The sequence below is a fragment of the Arachis duranensis genome, chromosome 3 (genome assembly GCF_000817695.3).
Source record: "Arachis duranensis cultivar V14167 chromosome 3, aradu.V14167.gnm2.J7QH, whole genome shotgun sequence".
Lineage (NCBI taxonomy): Eukaryota > Viridiplantae > Streptophyta > Magnoliopsida > Fabales > Fabaceae > Arachis > Arachis duranensis.
This window is the reverse complement of record NC_029774.3, coordinates 68,153,316-68,168,477: the sequence shown is the minus strand read 5'-3', so window position 1 is coordinate 68,168,477 and position 15,162 is coordinate 68,153,316. Positions and strand designations below refer to the sequence as shown.

General features: G+C 32.5%; 1 protein-coding gene across 1 annotated transcript; it reads left to right on the top strand.

The window, feature by feature from the left end:
• Positions 1-3,233: 3,233 nt before the first annotated feature.
• LOC107479501 (aldehyde dehydrogenase family 3 member F1) lies at positions 3,234-4,708 on the top strand. The gene is made up of 6 exons (XM_052258328.1): positions 3,234-3,446; positions 3,739-3,807; positions 3,899-3,995; positions 4,087-4,293; positions 4,376-4,500; positions 4,616-4,708. The coding sequence occupies exons 1-6, from the start codon at positions 3,279-3,281 to the stop codon at positions 4,706-4,708; spliced, it is 759 nt and encodes a 252-aa protein (XP_052114288.1). The 5' UTR covers positions 3,234-3,278.
• Positions 4,709-15,162: the final 10,454 nt, after the last annotated feature.

The window sequence follows — 15,162 nt, the reverse complement described above, 5'->3', positions numbered from 1 at the left end:
ATTTTTGAACCTTGGTTAACACAATAGATGGTTATAAATCAAAGTGATAGATAGAGTAAAAATTGCGATGATGATACTTGGTAATAATTAATAACAATCGGATTAAGAGAATGTCGAAGAAGAAAAAAAATGAGATAGAAAAATAAAATAATATAATAGTGGCGATGAAACAGTGATATATATGTATATAGAGAATAATATAGGAAGGTTTACAAGTATGTCACTATCCTTTTCTGACATATTGATATTTCAAATCTCATAACCATTGAGATTTATATTAAATAATTTATACAGTTCAGATTGGGTTGGTAACATTAGTGTGAACATGCAATTTAGAAAGTTCACAAAACATCTATAACTCTGGTCTTTTCTTTCTCTAGTTTAAATTGATTCAAAATTCTATATTTGTGCAGCTTGTACTTGCATTGCAAAATTTTTAACTTTTTTTCCGCAAGCCATATGGTAGAGTAAACTTAGTCATACTAACTTTAAACTTTAGTCATACTAACTACTAAGTTTAAAGTGACCATTTTTAATAACCCTTTCATATGTGTTAGAACTACATAAAAGTAAATATACAACTGGTATAAAAATTAAAAAAATATTTGATAATTTGAACAATTAAGTAATATTCAATTTTGACAAATTATAAGTATATTTTATTAAATGCCATTACAAGAGAACCGCCTCTTAGCTGCGCCAAATTACCAGCGTTCTCAGGAAAAAGTCGCAGGTCAAGTGAGCTGCTGCGGTTCATGTTGCGTTCCCAGGCTCCACTCCTAATGACCCCCTAATTGGTTGCTGTTTTGGACCCCAACCGCATCTAATAACCTGGTGGGGGAGGGGTTGTTCCATTAAGATGCCCCCACTAAAATAATTTGGAGTGTTTTACCTTTCCCCCTTTTGGCGCGAACCCTAGCAGAGCAAAGGCCATAATCGCTGGTCTCCTTCCCCTGCCGTCGTGTCTCATCCCTCCGCCAGTCCAGCCTCCACGTCGTTCTTCCCCTTGACTGGTCGCCTACATCCGCTGTGTAGCTCCCGCACCCGAAGGTAAAGTGAAAAGGGAGTCTTCTCCTTCTTCTGTGCACATTCGTGCCGTCCTCGGCGGACACTCCAACCATCTGTCTCGGTCTCGTCGTCGGCAGCCCTCCCCCTTGCCCTTGCCCTGTTGTGCGTTCTCCCCTCTCTCTCTCGTATGTTCCTCTCCCTTGTCCCCATTTAATTTCAGTTGTTGTTGATAAATTAATTTTCCATCAATTTAATCTCTGTGCCGTCTGAATTTATGGTTTGAACAAGATTGATCGAATTAATTGTGCCCAATATTTTCTTCCCCAATTTAATATTCAGATTTAAGTTTTTCCCAATTTTTTGAACCCCTGTGTCTCTTGTATCTTCGCTTTACTCAGTCTACATGAACCTTAGATTTCATCACATCCTTTTGTAACTGTAGATTGCTATAATGCCAAAGTTAAATTGCATAAAGTTTATTGTTACACATAGATTTTGTTACATGCATGGTCTTGTAGCTGTTGAATGGTGATATGTGAAAACTTCATGCTAGTGACTTACCCCTTGCACATACATTTATCCTGATGTTATAAGTAGTGTTAATTTATTTTGAAATTTTAATTGACATTAGCTACCTTAGTTTAGTATTTTTTTTCTGTGGAGGTTGTAATTTCGATTGAAATAAAGTGATTTGAGATGTGCTCCTCCCCGCATTATGTCTCTGACTTCTAGATTTATTTTTAGTGATTAAATCACAGATCAATATAAAAACTATCATATTGATAGCAGGGGTAAATATGTGCAAATCACTAGTTATATGTGCCATCTTGGCCCTTTCCTTCTACCTGAGAGTTTCTTAACATGTCAAATTGCAGGGGTAAGTATATCCCTAGTGAATGGATGAATACAATATATATATATATTCATTGTAATATGATTACCTTTAGTATAGTGTACTTGGATGATGAACCTGTTTCATATGATTAGTTTACTTGGAATAAAAAAAGTGAATATGGTTGTAAAATTGGTCCACAAGGTGTAAAATGGAAATGGAAATAGCTTTGTTTAAAGTGTTAATTAATCTTTCATAATAGCATGTATTTGTTTTCCTTCTGTTTTATTTACTGACTTCAATGGTCTTGAGAGAGTGGTGATTTATAATATGCAACAACAAGGTATAAATAGGATCATGCAGATATATGTCAGTGTCAAATGAGTAATTAATTAGCATCTGTGTAAGTGTAACACATCCTTAATACTCACATTTAAAAAAAAAATTGGTGCTTTGGAATGAAAGGTTAGACCAAATGACAGAATAAGGTAAAAACAAAACAAAGTTTTATGCTAGTTTTTCAAAACTTATTCTTTTATGTGCTGTGTAATCTGAGAACACCCCATCATTATTATATGTCTTCGAATTTCACCACCAATACATAAATATAGATATGCAGAAAGTACTAAGCAATCTAGCTTTCTATACTAGAAGACAATATTGACATTATTGTTCCAATTTTATTTCTTCAAATTTGTGTATCATTACTTTAATCTCAAAGTGTTTCATGATTTATTGAACGGTATGATTTATTGAACGGTAGAAGCTAAGTGCGTGCGTGTGTCTTTTTTCTCAAATTAAAACACCATTATGATTTTAATTTTCTGCATTACAAAAAAATTTATATTGGTTTTAGAAAAAGCATGCACTTGAATGTCCTGCTATTTAACTATTTTCATAATGATGCTCTATGATAGTTGAATGATAAATATTCATGATGGACATGAAATAAAATTGTCGTGGCAGTTCAAACTATGATTCCGAGAGGGAAAAAAATACAAATACAAATTCTTTATGTGCTATTTATTTTAACTATTAAAAACATACATACCACTTGTTTGCTTAATATATGTTACCTGAAACTATTTTTCTTTTACTAAGATCTTAGATCGATTCAATATTATAAATTGATTCATTAAGAATGTTATTTACATTCTCCTAGTTGTGGCCCACCGTGTGACATTCTTGGCATTTGGTATATTGTACCAGCCACACAATGATGGCTTTGAGTTTCTCCAAAAGGCATGCCTTCTAATTTGGCTCTTTCAAAACCTCAATGCTGCTTGGGTCCCTCGCTTTAATTAGTGGTAAGAGTTATCCAATTTTTTTAAGTTGACAAAATAGTGCACAAATCACAAGTCATAACAAATATAAATACTACTAGAGGTGTAAGCAGAGGGATCATCACAAATAAACAAGGGAGACTTTTGAGAAAGAAATGAATGATATGAAGGAGTATTATGGGAGTGGAGAGACAAAGAAAGTGTCATGGAGAGAATCACAACTCAAAGGGTTGCGTCGTTTCCTCATTGAAAAAGAAGAAGATATTTTGAAGGCCTTAATGCTCGACTTAGGAAAGCATCAAGTTGAAACTTTTAGAGATGAGGTTATGCCTTTATTTAATTTGTTTATAATTACACTTGAAAATGGTTTGTTTCTGTTCAAAAAAGTGTGTCATCATATATACTATTTACCACTTCTAAGTTTAATGAAAATATTTGACATTATTATTATTGCCTTTCTATTAGTTTAATCTTTAATCACTATAGTTCCTTCCTAATTTAAGCTTTCTTATAAATTCATGCATTATGCATGCATTGAGTAGTAATAATAGTAACATTAAAAAAAACTATTTTTCAGTTCTAATTGCTAATTAACGAATTGGCCCTTTTAAGCAGATAAGAACTTTGATGAAGTCCTTGAATTTTGCATTGAGTAACTTAAAATATTGGATATTAGGCAAAAAGGTGAGATCAGTGCCAATTTTCCTAATTCCATTTTTTTTAATTTCAAAGATAAGCATTCAAGCCTAATGGATTCAAATTTGTTTTTTGATAGGCTAAATTGCCACAAATAGCACTGCTTAGTAGTGCAGATATTGTTCCTGAACCTCTGGGCGTAGTCCTCATTATTTCATCTTGGAATTTTCCCTTTGGTGAGTCATGCTTTTTGAACCATTTTCCTTATGTTGATCAAGTATTTGTATAGCAAATTAATAGAGAGAGTTACAATTTAATTAATGACAGGTTTATCTTTGGAGCTACTAATAGGAGTAGTAGCAGCTGGAAACACAGTGGTCTTAAAGCCTTCAGAGTTATCACCAGCATGTTCTTCCATACTTGCCCTTGGACTTCCCAATTTCTTGGACAACAAAGCCATTAAGGTTGTACAAGGTGGACCCTATGAATCTCAGCAGCTTCTCCAGCAAAAATGGGACAAAATCTTCTTCACAAGTACACTACTACACAAAACACAAATCACTACACTCTTCTTCATATGGTTTTGTGAATGTAAAACAACACTAATACTATATAGGAAGTGCACGTGTGGGAAAGATTGTGATGTCAGCAGCAGCCAAGCATTTGACTCCTGTGACTTTGGAGTTGGGTGGGAAATGTCCTGCAGTTGTTGATTCACTTTCATCTTCTTGGGACTTGGAGGTGACTTCATATAATCTTTTCATGTTTAGATTATGTTGGATCGAAATAATGAATCAGTAGTGCTACAATGCCAGTATATTTGTAATCTATCTTGATTTAGTGTGTGTTGTGACAGGTTTGTCAACAATATGAATTTTACAATGATAAAAAGCCTGGAAAACCTATTAAGTTCATTGTGCTGTTGACCACAGATGAAGTAGTTGGCTAGTTTTTTTAAAGCTTGTGTATGAAATTGCGGTGGTTTGAAACCGTTGCAATTTTTTTAAAAAACCCACATAAATTTGCAGCGGTTTCAAAACCGCCGCATATTTTTTTTAAATCCACTACCAAAATAGCAGCGGTTTTGCAACCGCCGCAAAATCGTCAACTTGATTTGTGGCGGTTGTGCCAGCGGTTCATTAGAACCGCCACAAAATCATATTACAACCCCTTAATAGGCGATGCTATTTATTTGGAATAAAAAATTAAGTGCAAAAGATTTTTTTAAAGATGACATCCTATTTAACTTTATTTAATTTCTTCTATATACACAAGTTAAAGCAAAAAAGAGAAATAATATAATGAAAATTTTTTCATTAATAAAAAAACGAGTTTTATTTTTAGATCATTGCTAAGTAGTATCATATATATTCTTATTAGTAACTATATAAAACTAACTAGTCCATGATTTTAATTCTCTTAATTTTTTCTATATAATTTTATATTTTTAATATATAAAAATTAAAATTACTTATATTTAAAATAAACTTTATGTATAATTCTTTAATTATGTAATATATACATGATGAATTATTGGCTAGTGTTAATTTAAATGAAAGAAAAAATAAAAAAGAAATACCGATCACCTAACATAAGATATCACTAAATAATTGCGGTGCATTATAAATTTAAATAAGATGTATTTGTAGTCTGAACTTGTTTTAAATTGAGTTTGTTTATGTCATCATTAAGAAGTTTCGGTGCATTATGAATTTGAACTGTTATACATATAAAAAGAAAATAACGATGATAACAATCACGATGATGAAAGAGAAAAATGAGAAAAAAGAGGAGAAGAAAAAGCAGCGGCAACTTCTTTTTCAAGTGTGTTCAAATTCGTCTTAATCTTTGGGACAAACGGACAAAAAATACCGTAAAAACTTATAAGCACAACATCAAAAACAATTCTATATTACACCAAATTGTGTTTCAAAATGTACAGAAACTACCATTAAACGTAACATAAATAGATTCATCTCAAAAAATATTTCAAAACTCCATCATTCCATTCAAATTCAAACCTTTAACCATGAATATTGATTTTTACAAAGAAAAACGAAATTATTCAACTCGTAGACAAAACTACACCAGCATCAACTACTAACGAACTACATTAATGAGGTTCGAACTAAAATTCATTCACTTGATTTGTTTCAAAACAATAATCTAATTCGCCATGGTTCAATTGATAGTCTGAACTTGCATTAGTCATTGTCTTTGAAAACGAAATACCTGTTCAAACCTGATTTCATAGCTTGATTTAAAAAAAAAAATTGATCCAAATCTTCAAATCAGATCAACGACCATTTATTGTGAAGGAAGAGAACACAGAGAAGGAAGAGAACGCAGAAAACGAGAAAATTTTTGAAAAAAAAATGAAATCTGCATAGAAAAGGCAGTTATATATAGTCGCGCGTTAAGTCAAAAGGTTGTTAGAGATTATGGCGGGTAGAGCTGAATTAGGTTATAGCAATTTAGTTGGACTTGGTTGACTAAATGACTTAGATGTAGAGCTTTATTGATAAAAAAAATACTAAAAAACATATTAAAAATGTTAAACATGCTTGAAAAGATAACATATTTGGTGGAACATTCTTATATATGCAGGTTAATGTCATGTCTTTTTTAGTAATTATTTACCTAAAAGTAATTTTAACTAACATTATCTAAATAATATTTATTTTATCAAAATCAATTTTGATATAAAATTGTCAAACATAAATCATATTACTCTAAATTCACTTATACCTAAAATCAATTCTACAAAATCAAGTTCATTCAAACTAATAAATTAGTGCCAATTATATATGAGTAATAACCATATTGATATTTAAAGAATTTTTTTGTGAAATATTTTAATTTTTAATAAATTTTAATTATCAAATTATTTTTTAAAATTTGATTTTGTTAAAAAGATAATCCTTATATTAGATTATTGGCCTATAAAGATGTTTATTTTTTATCAAATAACAATTGAGATTAATTTATCTAACTTTTTAGTAAAACTTAAAGTAAAAATTAATTTGTCTAACAAAATAAAAATTTAATAACTAATTTAATAATTAAATTTATTAAAGATTAAACTTTTCGACCAAAAAATTTAAAAAACTGATTTAATGTATTACTCTTATTTTATTGTTTCATGCATAATAGATAACTAATTAATTATATAATGTATATTTTTTTAGTCATTATAATCTGTATATTAGAATAATAAACTTTGAGAAAGGCACTCAGATCTTCGTAGTCCCTAAACCACCGCCGGTGCAGTCCACGACTTTGTCAACGTCTCCAAGTCGGACATTACCAACCTCTTATGTTGCTATCTCCGTTCGATGTCTCCATCTCTTTCTTCTCGCTGTTGGTTATTATGGTGATTCAACTACCACCTTTTTGTTGTCGCACACCTTTTCTCCACCGCAGCTGCATGTTCAAAATTCTGTTCAAAACTCTCATCCTGGTTCTCTTGATGCGTGTTTGACAGTTCTATTTCATGCTCAAATCTATGATGGTCGACAATCGTCAAGCTGCGCCAGGACGTCTGTCGTTTTCTTTTGTAGTCTCTAAATGCATTGTTGATTTTTTAGTTTTTTAATATTATCCCACGTCGGTTTAAGTGGCTAATTAGTACATTTTATCTAATTAAATTATCTTTTAATCCTTTTGTTTTTATTTGAAATATTTTTAATCTTTTTACAAAATAAAAAGATATGCTACTATTCTTATATTTATTATGTAATTCTAAAGATCCGGTATTTTATTTTGATAAATAAAATAGATAATACTAAAAAAGTTCTCTTATTCAAAATATCATTTATAGTGTTTATTTAAATAAAGTTTCTATTTTAAAAAAAAATATAAAAACTAATACAAATACTAATATTTTTAGACAAAAATCGCATATTAATCAAGACACTACAAAAGAAAAAAATATAAAAAAATCCAGGAGATATCTTCAAATGAAAAATTTATATACAAAGGTAAAATACAAAAGATAGTACAAAACTCAAACAAGTCAATATTTTAGAAAATTTTCATTTATACAAAAACATATGAGAGGAAGAATAAACAAACAACTTCAATAGGAAGCAAAAATAAAAAAAGTAAAACAAACACCACATAAGAAGATTAATAAGCCGGTTAATTACATATAATATAAAAAAATAAAAAATGAATTTGTAACTTTATATGATTATAATATTAAATACCTATTTCTTTTTTCTTTAAATACATAATATTTCACTTCATATTTTTTTTCTATTCGAATAAATATATTAAATGATATACAAATCACAAAATTAATACTTTGTACAATATTTTAAATTTATTATTTTTTTATATATTATTTAATTAATTTATAAATAATATGACATTTTTAAATTTCTACTATAAATTTTTTTTATGTGCATCGTGCAAATTTTAGACTAATTGTTATAATGTCAGTTATTACTATCATGATAACAAAAAATAAAAAACTTGCCTTTAACGAAAACAAGTAAACATTGTCTATTTCATGACCCTAGATAGAACAAGTTCACCTTACATAAAACATAACCTTTGATTGAATAAAATTTTATTAAACTGGTTTATTTAGGAAGCAAAATTATTCGTCATCATGCCTTAGATTGAACAAATTAAAGTTAAGTCTTAGTCATAGTAAGTTAGTGCTAATTAATTTATGATTGGATCGATATTTAAGAAAATTTTTATGAAACATTATTTTAGTTTTCTAATAAATTTTAATTATCAAATCATTCTTTAAAGTTCTATTTTGTTAGAAAAATTAGTTTTTATATTAAATTATTTGTCTATATAAATATTCATATTTTTATTAAATAATAGAAAAATACTAAAAAATTATCAAAATTTATTATTTTTTATTATCATTTAATCATTAATGTCTAAAACTATGTTGTTGGATTACTAAATTAAAAAATTTAAACTAAAAGAATTGAGTAGATAATTAAGTAATGGTCAAAAGTAAGAAATTTTGATGACTTTCTAATATTTCTCTAAATAATAATAGAGGTTGATTTGTCTATTTTTTAGAGAATTTAACATGAAAATTAATTTGTGTAATAACTTTAATAACTGAGGGGCTACAGAGGATGTTGAAAAGCTCGATTTAGTAACGCATATCGTCTAATACGAGGCTCCAATTCCAAAATGAAGTAACTGTGATATACTGGATTCTCGTAGATGTAAGGGTCCTCGAACTCATAGAATATCAAGCTCATCTCCATCTGAAGGAGAGGAAGGAAGAGAAGGGGGTAAGAACTGGGAGTTCTTAGTAGGACCGGGGTTATTAGTTACGTTCATTAATTCAGTGTTGTTTAGCAATCAAATAGTAGAAAATAGGAAAGCAGTAAACAGGAGATGAAGATAAATAGAGAAGATAGAAAAAATAGAATATAGAACATGAACAGAAGAATACAAGAAAATAAAATACAGATATAACATACAAGCAGACAACATAAAGAGATAGATCACACACATAAAAGGAATGTAACAGAGAATGATGCGCAGACAAGAATGCTGCATGTCTAGTCCTAGTGCAGGTAATGAGCTCATCTGTCGGTTTCTACTTACTCCCGACGTAACCCAGCATTACTAGCCGAATATGGCTTTCCTGTTGGCTATACCCCTGTATACAAGAAATAACCCCTTTGCCACCATAGGATCCACTGCACACAGGAAATAACACATCTGCCGACACACCTTCTGTATACAGGAAATAACCCCTCTGCCACTACAGAAATGGAACAGGTGGTCACGGTACTTCTGGAGCAAGAAATAACCCCTCTGTCTTACAGAAATAAAATATGGATCTGTACTGCAGGAAAGCGTTCTCAGTGGTCACACTACCATCTATCTGACTGCCACAATGCAACAGATAAACATATAGATATATCTGGGGTTGCCTTAATGCAACAAATGACCTCTCAATAGGTCCTCTGTTCTTTATCATATTACTCTTTTCTCTTTGTCTCTTTATTCTGCTCTGTTTATTCTTTTCTCTATGCTTCTTTACTCTGTTCTGCTTTCTCTGTTTAACGTATGTATTTAAAACTTATGTAAATTTCAGTATGAATAGTTAGCCTGCCCCAAGTATATATTCATTAAGTCTATACTGAAACAGTTTAACTTTTCATATTATACCTAACCCTAGTCACAACTCAAAGACTGACTATGTTGCCCTAATTCGTTCACTAGTCTCTGTCTATTTTTTTGTCATTGAAACTTTACCGACTCTTCTTTGATTTTTATCTTTTCTTCAACTTTTTATCTTTCCTTTATCTTTGCCTCACTAATATGTTATTACCACTCCCTAAGTGTTTTATGAAGGTAATTAAGAGATTCTGCGTTTAAAGTTGTCTTTCTAAAACTTTTACGGAAAACTGCCTCTTCCGTATTATTTTATTATTTTATCATTAAGTTTTTGAAATCTACCCCACTTTAACTTTTAACCTTTAAAATGCATTTTTTACCACCCGTAACTTTTAATATTTCTACTTTAACCACCCTAACTTTCAGAAATTACCAAATCACCCGCCAAACACAAAAAATTTTACTCCCTTGCCCTTTTCAAGATCTAAGGCCTATTCTTCAATGTTCTTCATCACACTCAAAGTGTTCCTCGTGTTCTTCATAAATTCTTTAGATTCTTTCTCTGTTTTTACCCCTTTTTCAATCTTTTCAGTAACCAATTTTTACTAAAATTCATAATAAATTCTCAGCCACTAAAACCCCATCTTTTCCATATGATTTCAACACAAATTCAACCTCAATTAAGTTCCTAGGGTTTTATTTTCCAGCTGCTCCAAGAACACAAACAAAATGCTTGAATTTCATCAAATTTCATCAAAATTTTACTAAAATTTCAACAAGAATCACTCATATAAATCATCAATTTCAAGCACAGCCAAACCATATCATAATCACACAACTCAAACACAATCAATCAAGATTAGTTTCATCAAACCCTACGTGGTTTTGCTACTCCAAATTCGGTTATTCTTTTAGGTGGTTCTTAAGCACTTTTTCCTCCTAAATCACATCAAGAACAACTTTAAATCCACAAACCCTCAACTAACTGAATCTTACTCAGCATGTTAGTAAGGGATTTCTCACCTTATAATTTTTGGAAATTAACGTTTCTTGGCTCACAAGTCAAGTTAAGCATGATTCCTAAGGAAGAACATCAAGAAAACACATGTTTAAGCATGTTTCCTTGAAACCGAAGCAAAAGGGAATGGGACAGCCATCGAACCTTATTTCCCACCTTGATAAGTCATATGGTTATGCATAGAAAGAAGACAGGATCATTTTGGTCGGATTGAAATTTTGATTTGAGTTTTAGTTCAGTAGAAATCAAGCTTTGAAGATTAAGTGTTCATGAAGTTTTCTCTCTTTTCTCTCTTTTCAATTTCGGCCAAAGGGAGTAAATGACCAACCTTGGAGTGTCTTGGGAGTGTAGGAAGAGTTGTGATTGGCTGGCTTGGAGGTGGATTAAAATAATATTAAAATATCTCAGGTGTATAACTACTAAAACTAAATGTATCGAAACACTCGTAAAAACATCTCTAAAAATTCTTTTATGAGATACTAGCATAAATGACACTAGTAAGATATTTAATATGAGTATGGAATATGTATGATGAGGCATTAGCATTGCTAAAGTCATCAGAGAGTGCTGGTGCTAAACTGCACCAGTAAACTGTGAACCCGGTTAAACTGATTTCCTGTTTTTAACTAAAACAGACCAGGTAGCTTATAATATCATTCAAGCATCTTCTAATACTAATATAATGATAACATTATACTATTATCTTTCTTCTCTCATGAATCGAGTTCGGTTCATCAAACTGAGAATATTTACGAAAACCAGAATCAAAACTCCTAACCGATACAGTTCAAAATCAAGGTTCTTTGTGATTGCGTTGTCGAGCTTGCCTCAAAAGTAGTCCTGGCTTAAAGATGACATAATGATAATAAGGAATGAGATGCTTGATGATACAGTAGAGGTGTCCTCTTTATTGATCTTCTAGAGAAATCCGTGCCTTCAGAAAAGATCTCGCGTACTCGAAAAATAGGGTTGTTACATTTTACCCTCCTAAAAGAAAATTTTGGCCTCAAAATTTCAGCCACATGCAAGAATCCATCTTCAAGCGATCTATTTCCTTGAAACGATCCTGACAAAGAGATCAGATCGTTCCTTACAGCATCCAAATCTCACATAGTCATAGCCATGGGGATTATAACAACTATGAAGATAGCTGTGTCTCGCATCGATTTGTCGTTTGGAACTCAATTAAACTATGCCTATTCACAGTCATTGAGGTCTTATCTGCACCAAACAATCAACATTAAGGTGATCAGTCTTAATATCTCAAGTTAACAATGAACATGAACAAAATGAGTGCTCATGGACATTCATGTCAAATGTATCTTAAAGACACCCTAACGGCACGAGACACACGAAGCATGCCGACACACCTTCTGTATACAGGAAATAACCCCTTTGCCACTACAGAAATGGAACAGGTGGTCTCTGTAGTAGGAAATAACCCTTCTGCCTTACATAAATAAAATATGGATCTGTACCGCAAGAAAGCGTTCTTAGTGGTCACACCACCATCTATCTGACTGCCACAATGCAGCAGTTGAATATATATATATATATATATAGGGTTGCCTTAACGCAACAAATGACCTCTCAATAGGTCCTCTGTTCTTTATCATATTACTCTTTTCTCTTTGTCTCTTTATTCTGCTCTGTTTATTCTTTTCTCTATACTTCTTTACTCTGTTCTGCTTTCTCTGTTTAACTTATGTATTTAAAGCTTATGTAACTTTTGGTATGAATAGTTAGCCTGCCCCAAGTATAGGTTCATTAAATCTATACTGAAACAGTTTAACTTTTCATATTATACCTAACCCTAGTTACAACTCAAGGACTAACTATGTTACCCTAGTTCGTTCACTAGTTTCTGTCTATTTTTCTGTCATTAAAACTTTACCGACTCTTCTTTGATTTTTATCTTTTCTTCAACTTTTTATCTTTCCTTTATCTTTGTCTCACTAATATGTTATTACCACTCCCTAAGTGTTTTATGAAGGTAATTAAGAGATTCTGCGTTTAAAGTTGTCTTTCTAAAGCTTTTACGAAAAACTGCCTCTTCCGCATTATTTTATTATTTTAGAAGCCAAGTGTTCCCAACTTGTTCTTCCCAATTATTAACTATTACATAATATATGTGCCTTTTCCTTGTTAGAACGTTGCCAATTTTACGAGTAACATTTTCTTTCTATTTAACTTATATCGTTACGAGCGAGCAAAGGAGTAAAATAAATAAGCACACATTGACAAAAATAATAAGGAAGCATAAAGAAACATAGAACACATTTGATAATACACATCATGTACACCATAAAAAAACATGTAGCGTTCACAAAAGATCAAGTCAGTTTACATCCTTATCAACCTACGTAGCTAATATATACAAAAAGCCGCTAAACTGGCGCCCAGGCTGGCCTAACTACTCTACAGCTCCTAGCTCTCGGGTGTGCTAACACAAGTGAGAGACTAACTAACAGATAATGTCAGACTAGAGTGTCATCATAAGAATGTCCCTACTGCTGTCAGACTATATCTACACGTGGCCGTTCAGAAGATTGTCATGAGGCTCGTCCATCTCTTCATCCTGTTCTGTCTCTATCTCTGGGTCCTCCTCCTCATCGTCATCAACAGCTACAGCTATACACTTAAAACCAACAGAAGAATTACTGTTACTATGTACAAAACCATTCGCGAGCACAGGTCCATTCGCGTATATAGGAGCTTCCCTGTCGACCGGTAGTGCCGGCTCATCAGGCTGTGGAAAGTCAGGAATCGGCTCAGGAGAAAAGTTCCACTCTGGTGGAATCACAGGTATGTACCCTCCAGCTATCTCGGGCTCGTCAGGAATGATAGGCTCAGGTGCCGCCTCATTCAAGGGATGAGCTGGTACAGGGTGTCCGTGATCATCGGGAGAAGGATGTCCAGGTGCGTTATGGTGTAGCCAGGATAAGGGAAAGTCGTAGGGAGCGTCAGGATTAAAAAGCGGGCTATACAAAGGATGTTGGAAGGGACGGTTTCGTAACGCGTAACGTCTCATACGAGGCTCCGCACTCAAAATGTAGTAACCATAGTACACTGGATCCTCGTAAATGTATAGGTCTTTGACTTCATAGAATATCACGCCCATTTCCATCTGAATGGGGAAGAGAGAGAAGGGGGTAAGAAATGAGGAGTTCTTAGTAGGGCCGGGGTTATTAGTTACATTCATTTATTCGATGTTGTTTAGCAAATAGATAACAGAATACAATGAAGCAGTAAACAGGAGATGAAGATAAATAGAGAAAATAGAAAACAGAACACGAACAGAAGAATACAAGAAAATAAAACACAAATATAGCATACAAGCAGACAAACATAAAAAAATAGATCACACATATAAAAGGAATGCAACAGAGAATGATGCGTAGACAAGAATGATGCATGTCTAGTGCTAGTGCAGGTAATGAGCTCATCTGTCGGTTTCTACCCGCTCCCGACGTAACCCAGCATTACTAGCCGGATATGGATTTCCTGTTGGCTATACCCCTGTGTATAGGAAATAACCCCTCTGCCACCACAGGGTCCACTGCACGCAGAAAATAACACATCTGCTACCGCAAGGATGTATGCCGACACACCTTTTGTATACAGAAAATAACCCCTCTGCCACTACAGAAATGGAATAGGTGGTCACAGTACTTCTGTGGCAGGAAATAACCCCTCTGCCTTACAGAAATAAAATATCGATCTGTACCGCAGGAAAGCGTTTTCAGTGGTCGCACCACCATCTATCTGACTGCCTCAATGCAGCAGATGAACACACAAATATCTCTGGAGTTACCTTAATGCAACAAATGACCATTCAACAGGTCCTCTGTTCTTTATTATATTACTCTTTTCTCTGTGTCTCTTTATTCTGCTTTGATTTCTCTGTTTAACGTATGTAGTTAAAGCTTATGTAAATTTCGGTATGAATAGTTAGTCTGTCCCAAGTTTAGGTTCATTAAGTCTATACTGAAACAATTTAACTTTTCATATTATACCCAACCTTAGCCGCAACTCAAAAACTAACTATGTTGCTCTTAGTTCGTTCACTAGTTTCTGTCTGTTTTCTGTCGTTAAAACTTTACAGACTTTTTCTTTGATTTTTATCTCTTCTTTAACTTTTTATCTTTTCTTTATCTTTGCCTCACTAACATGTTATTACCAATCCCTAAGTGTATGATGAGGACAATTATGAGATTCTGCGCTTAAAGTTGTCTTTCTAAAATTTTTATGAAAAACTACATTTTTCGTATTATTTT

Excerpts from the sequence above, each read along its gene's own strand:
- LOC107479501 (XM_052258328.1), top strand. The coding sequence starts at position 3,279 with ATGAATGATATGAAGGAGTATTATGGGAGTGGAGAGACAAAGAAAGTG. Across the intron at positions 3,996-4,086 it reads ATCTTGGAATTTTCCCTTTG|GTTTATCTTTGGAGCTACTA; the intron begins GTGAGTCATGCT and ends AATTAATGACAG. Across the intron at positions 4,294-4,375 it reads GGACAAAATCTTCTTCACAA|GAAGTGCACGTGTGGGAAAG; the intron begins GTACACTACTAC and ends AATACTATATAG.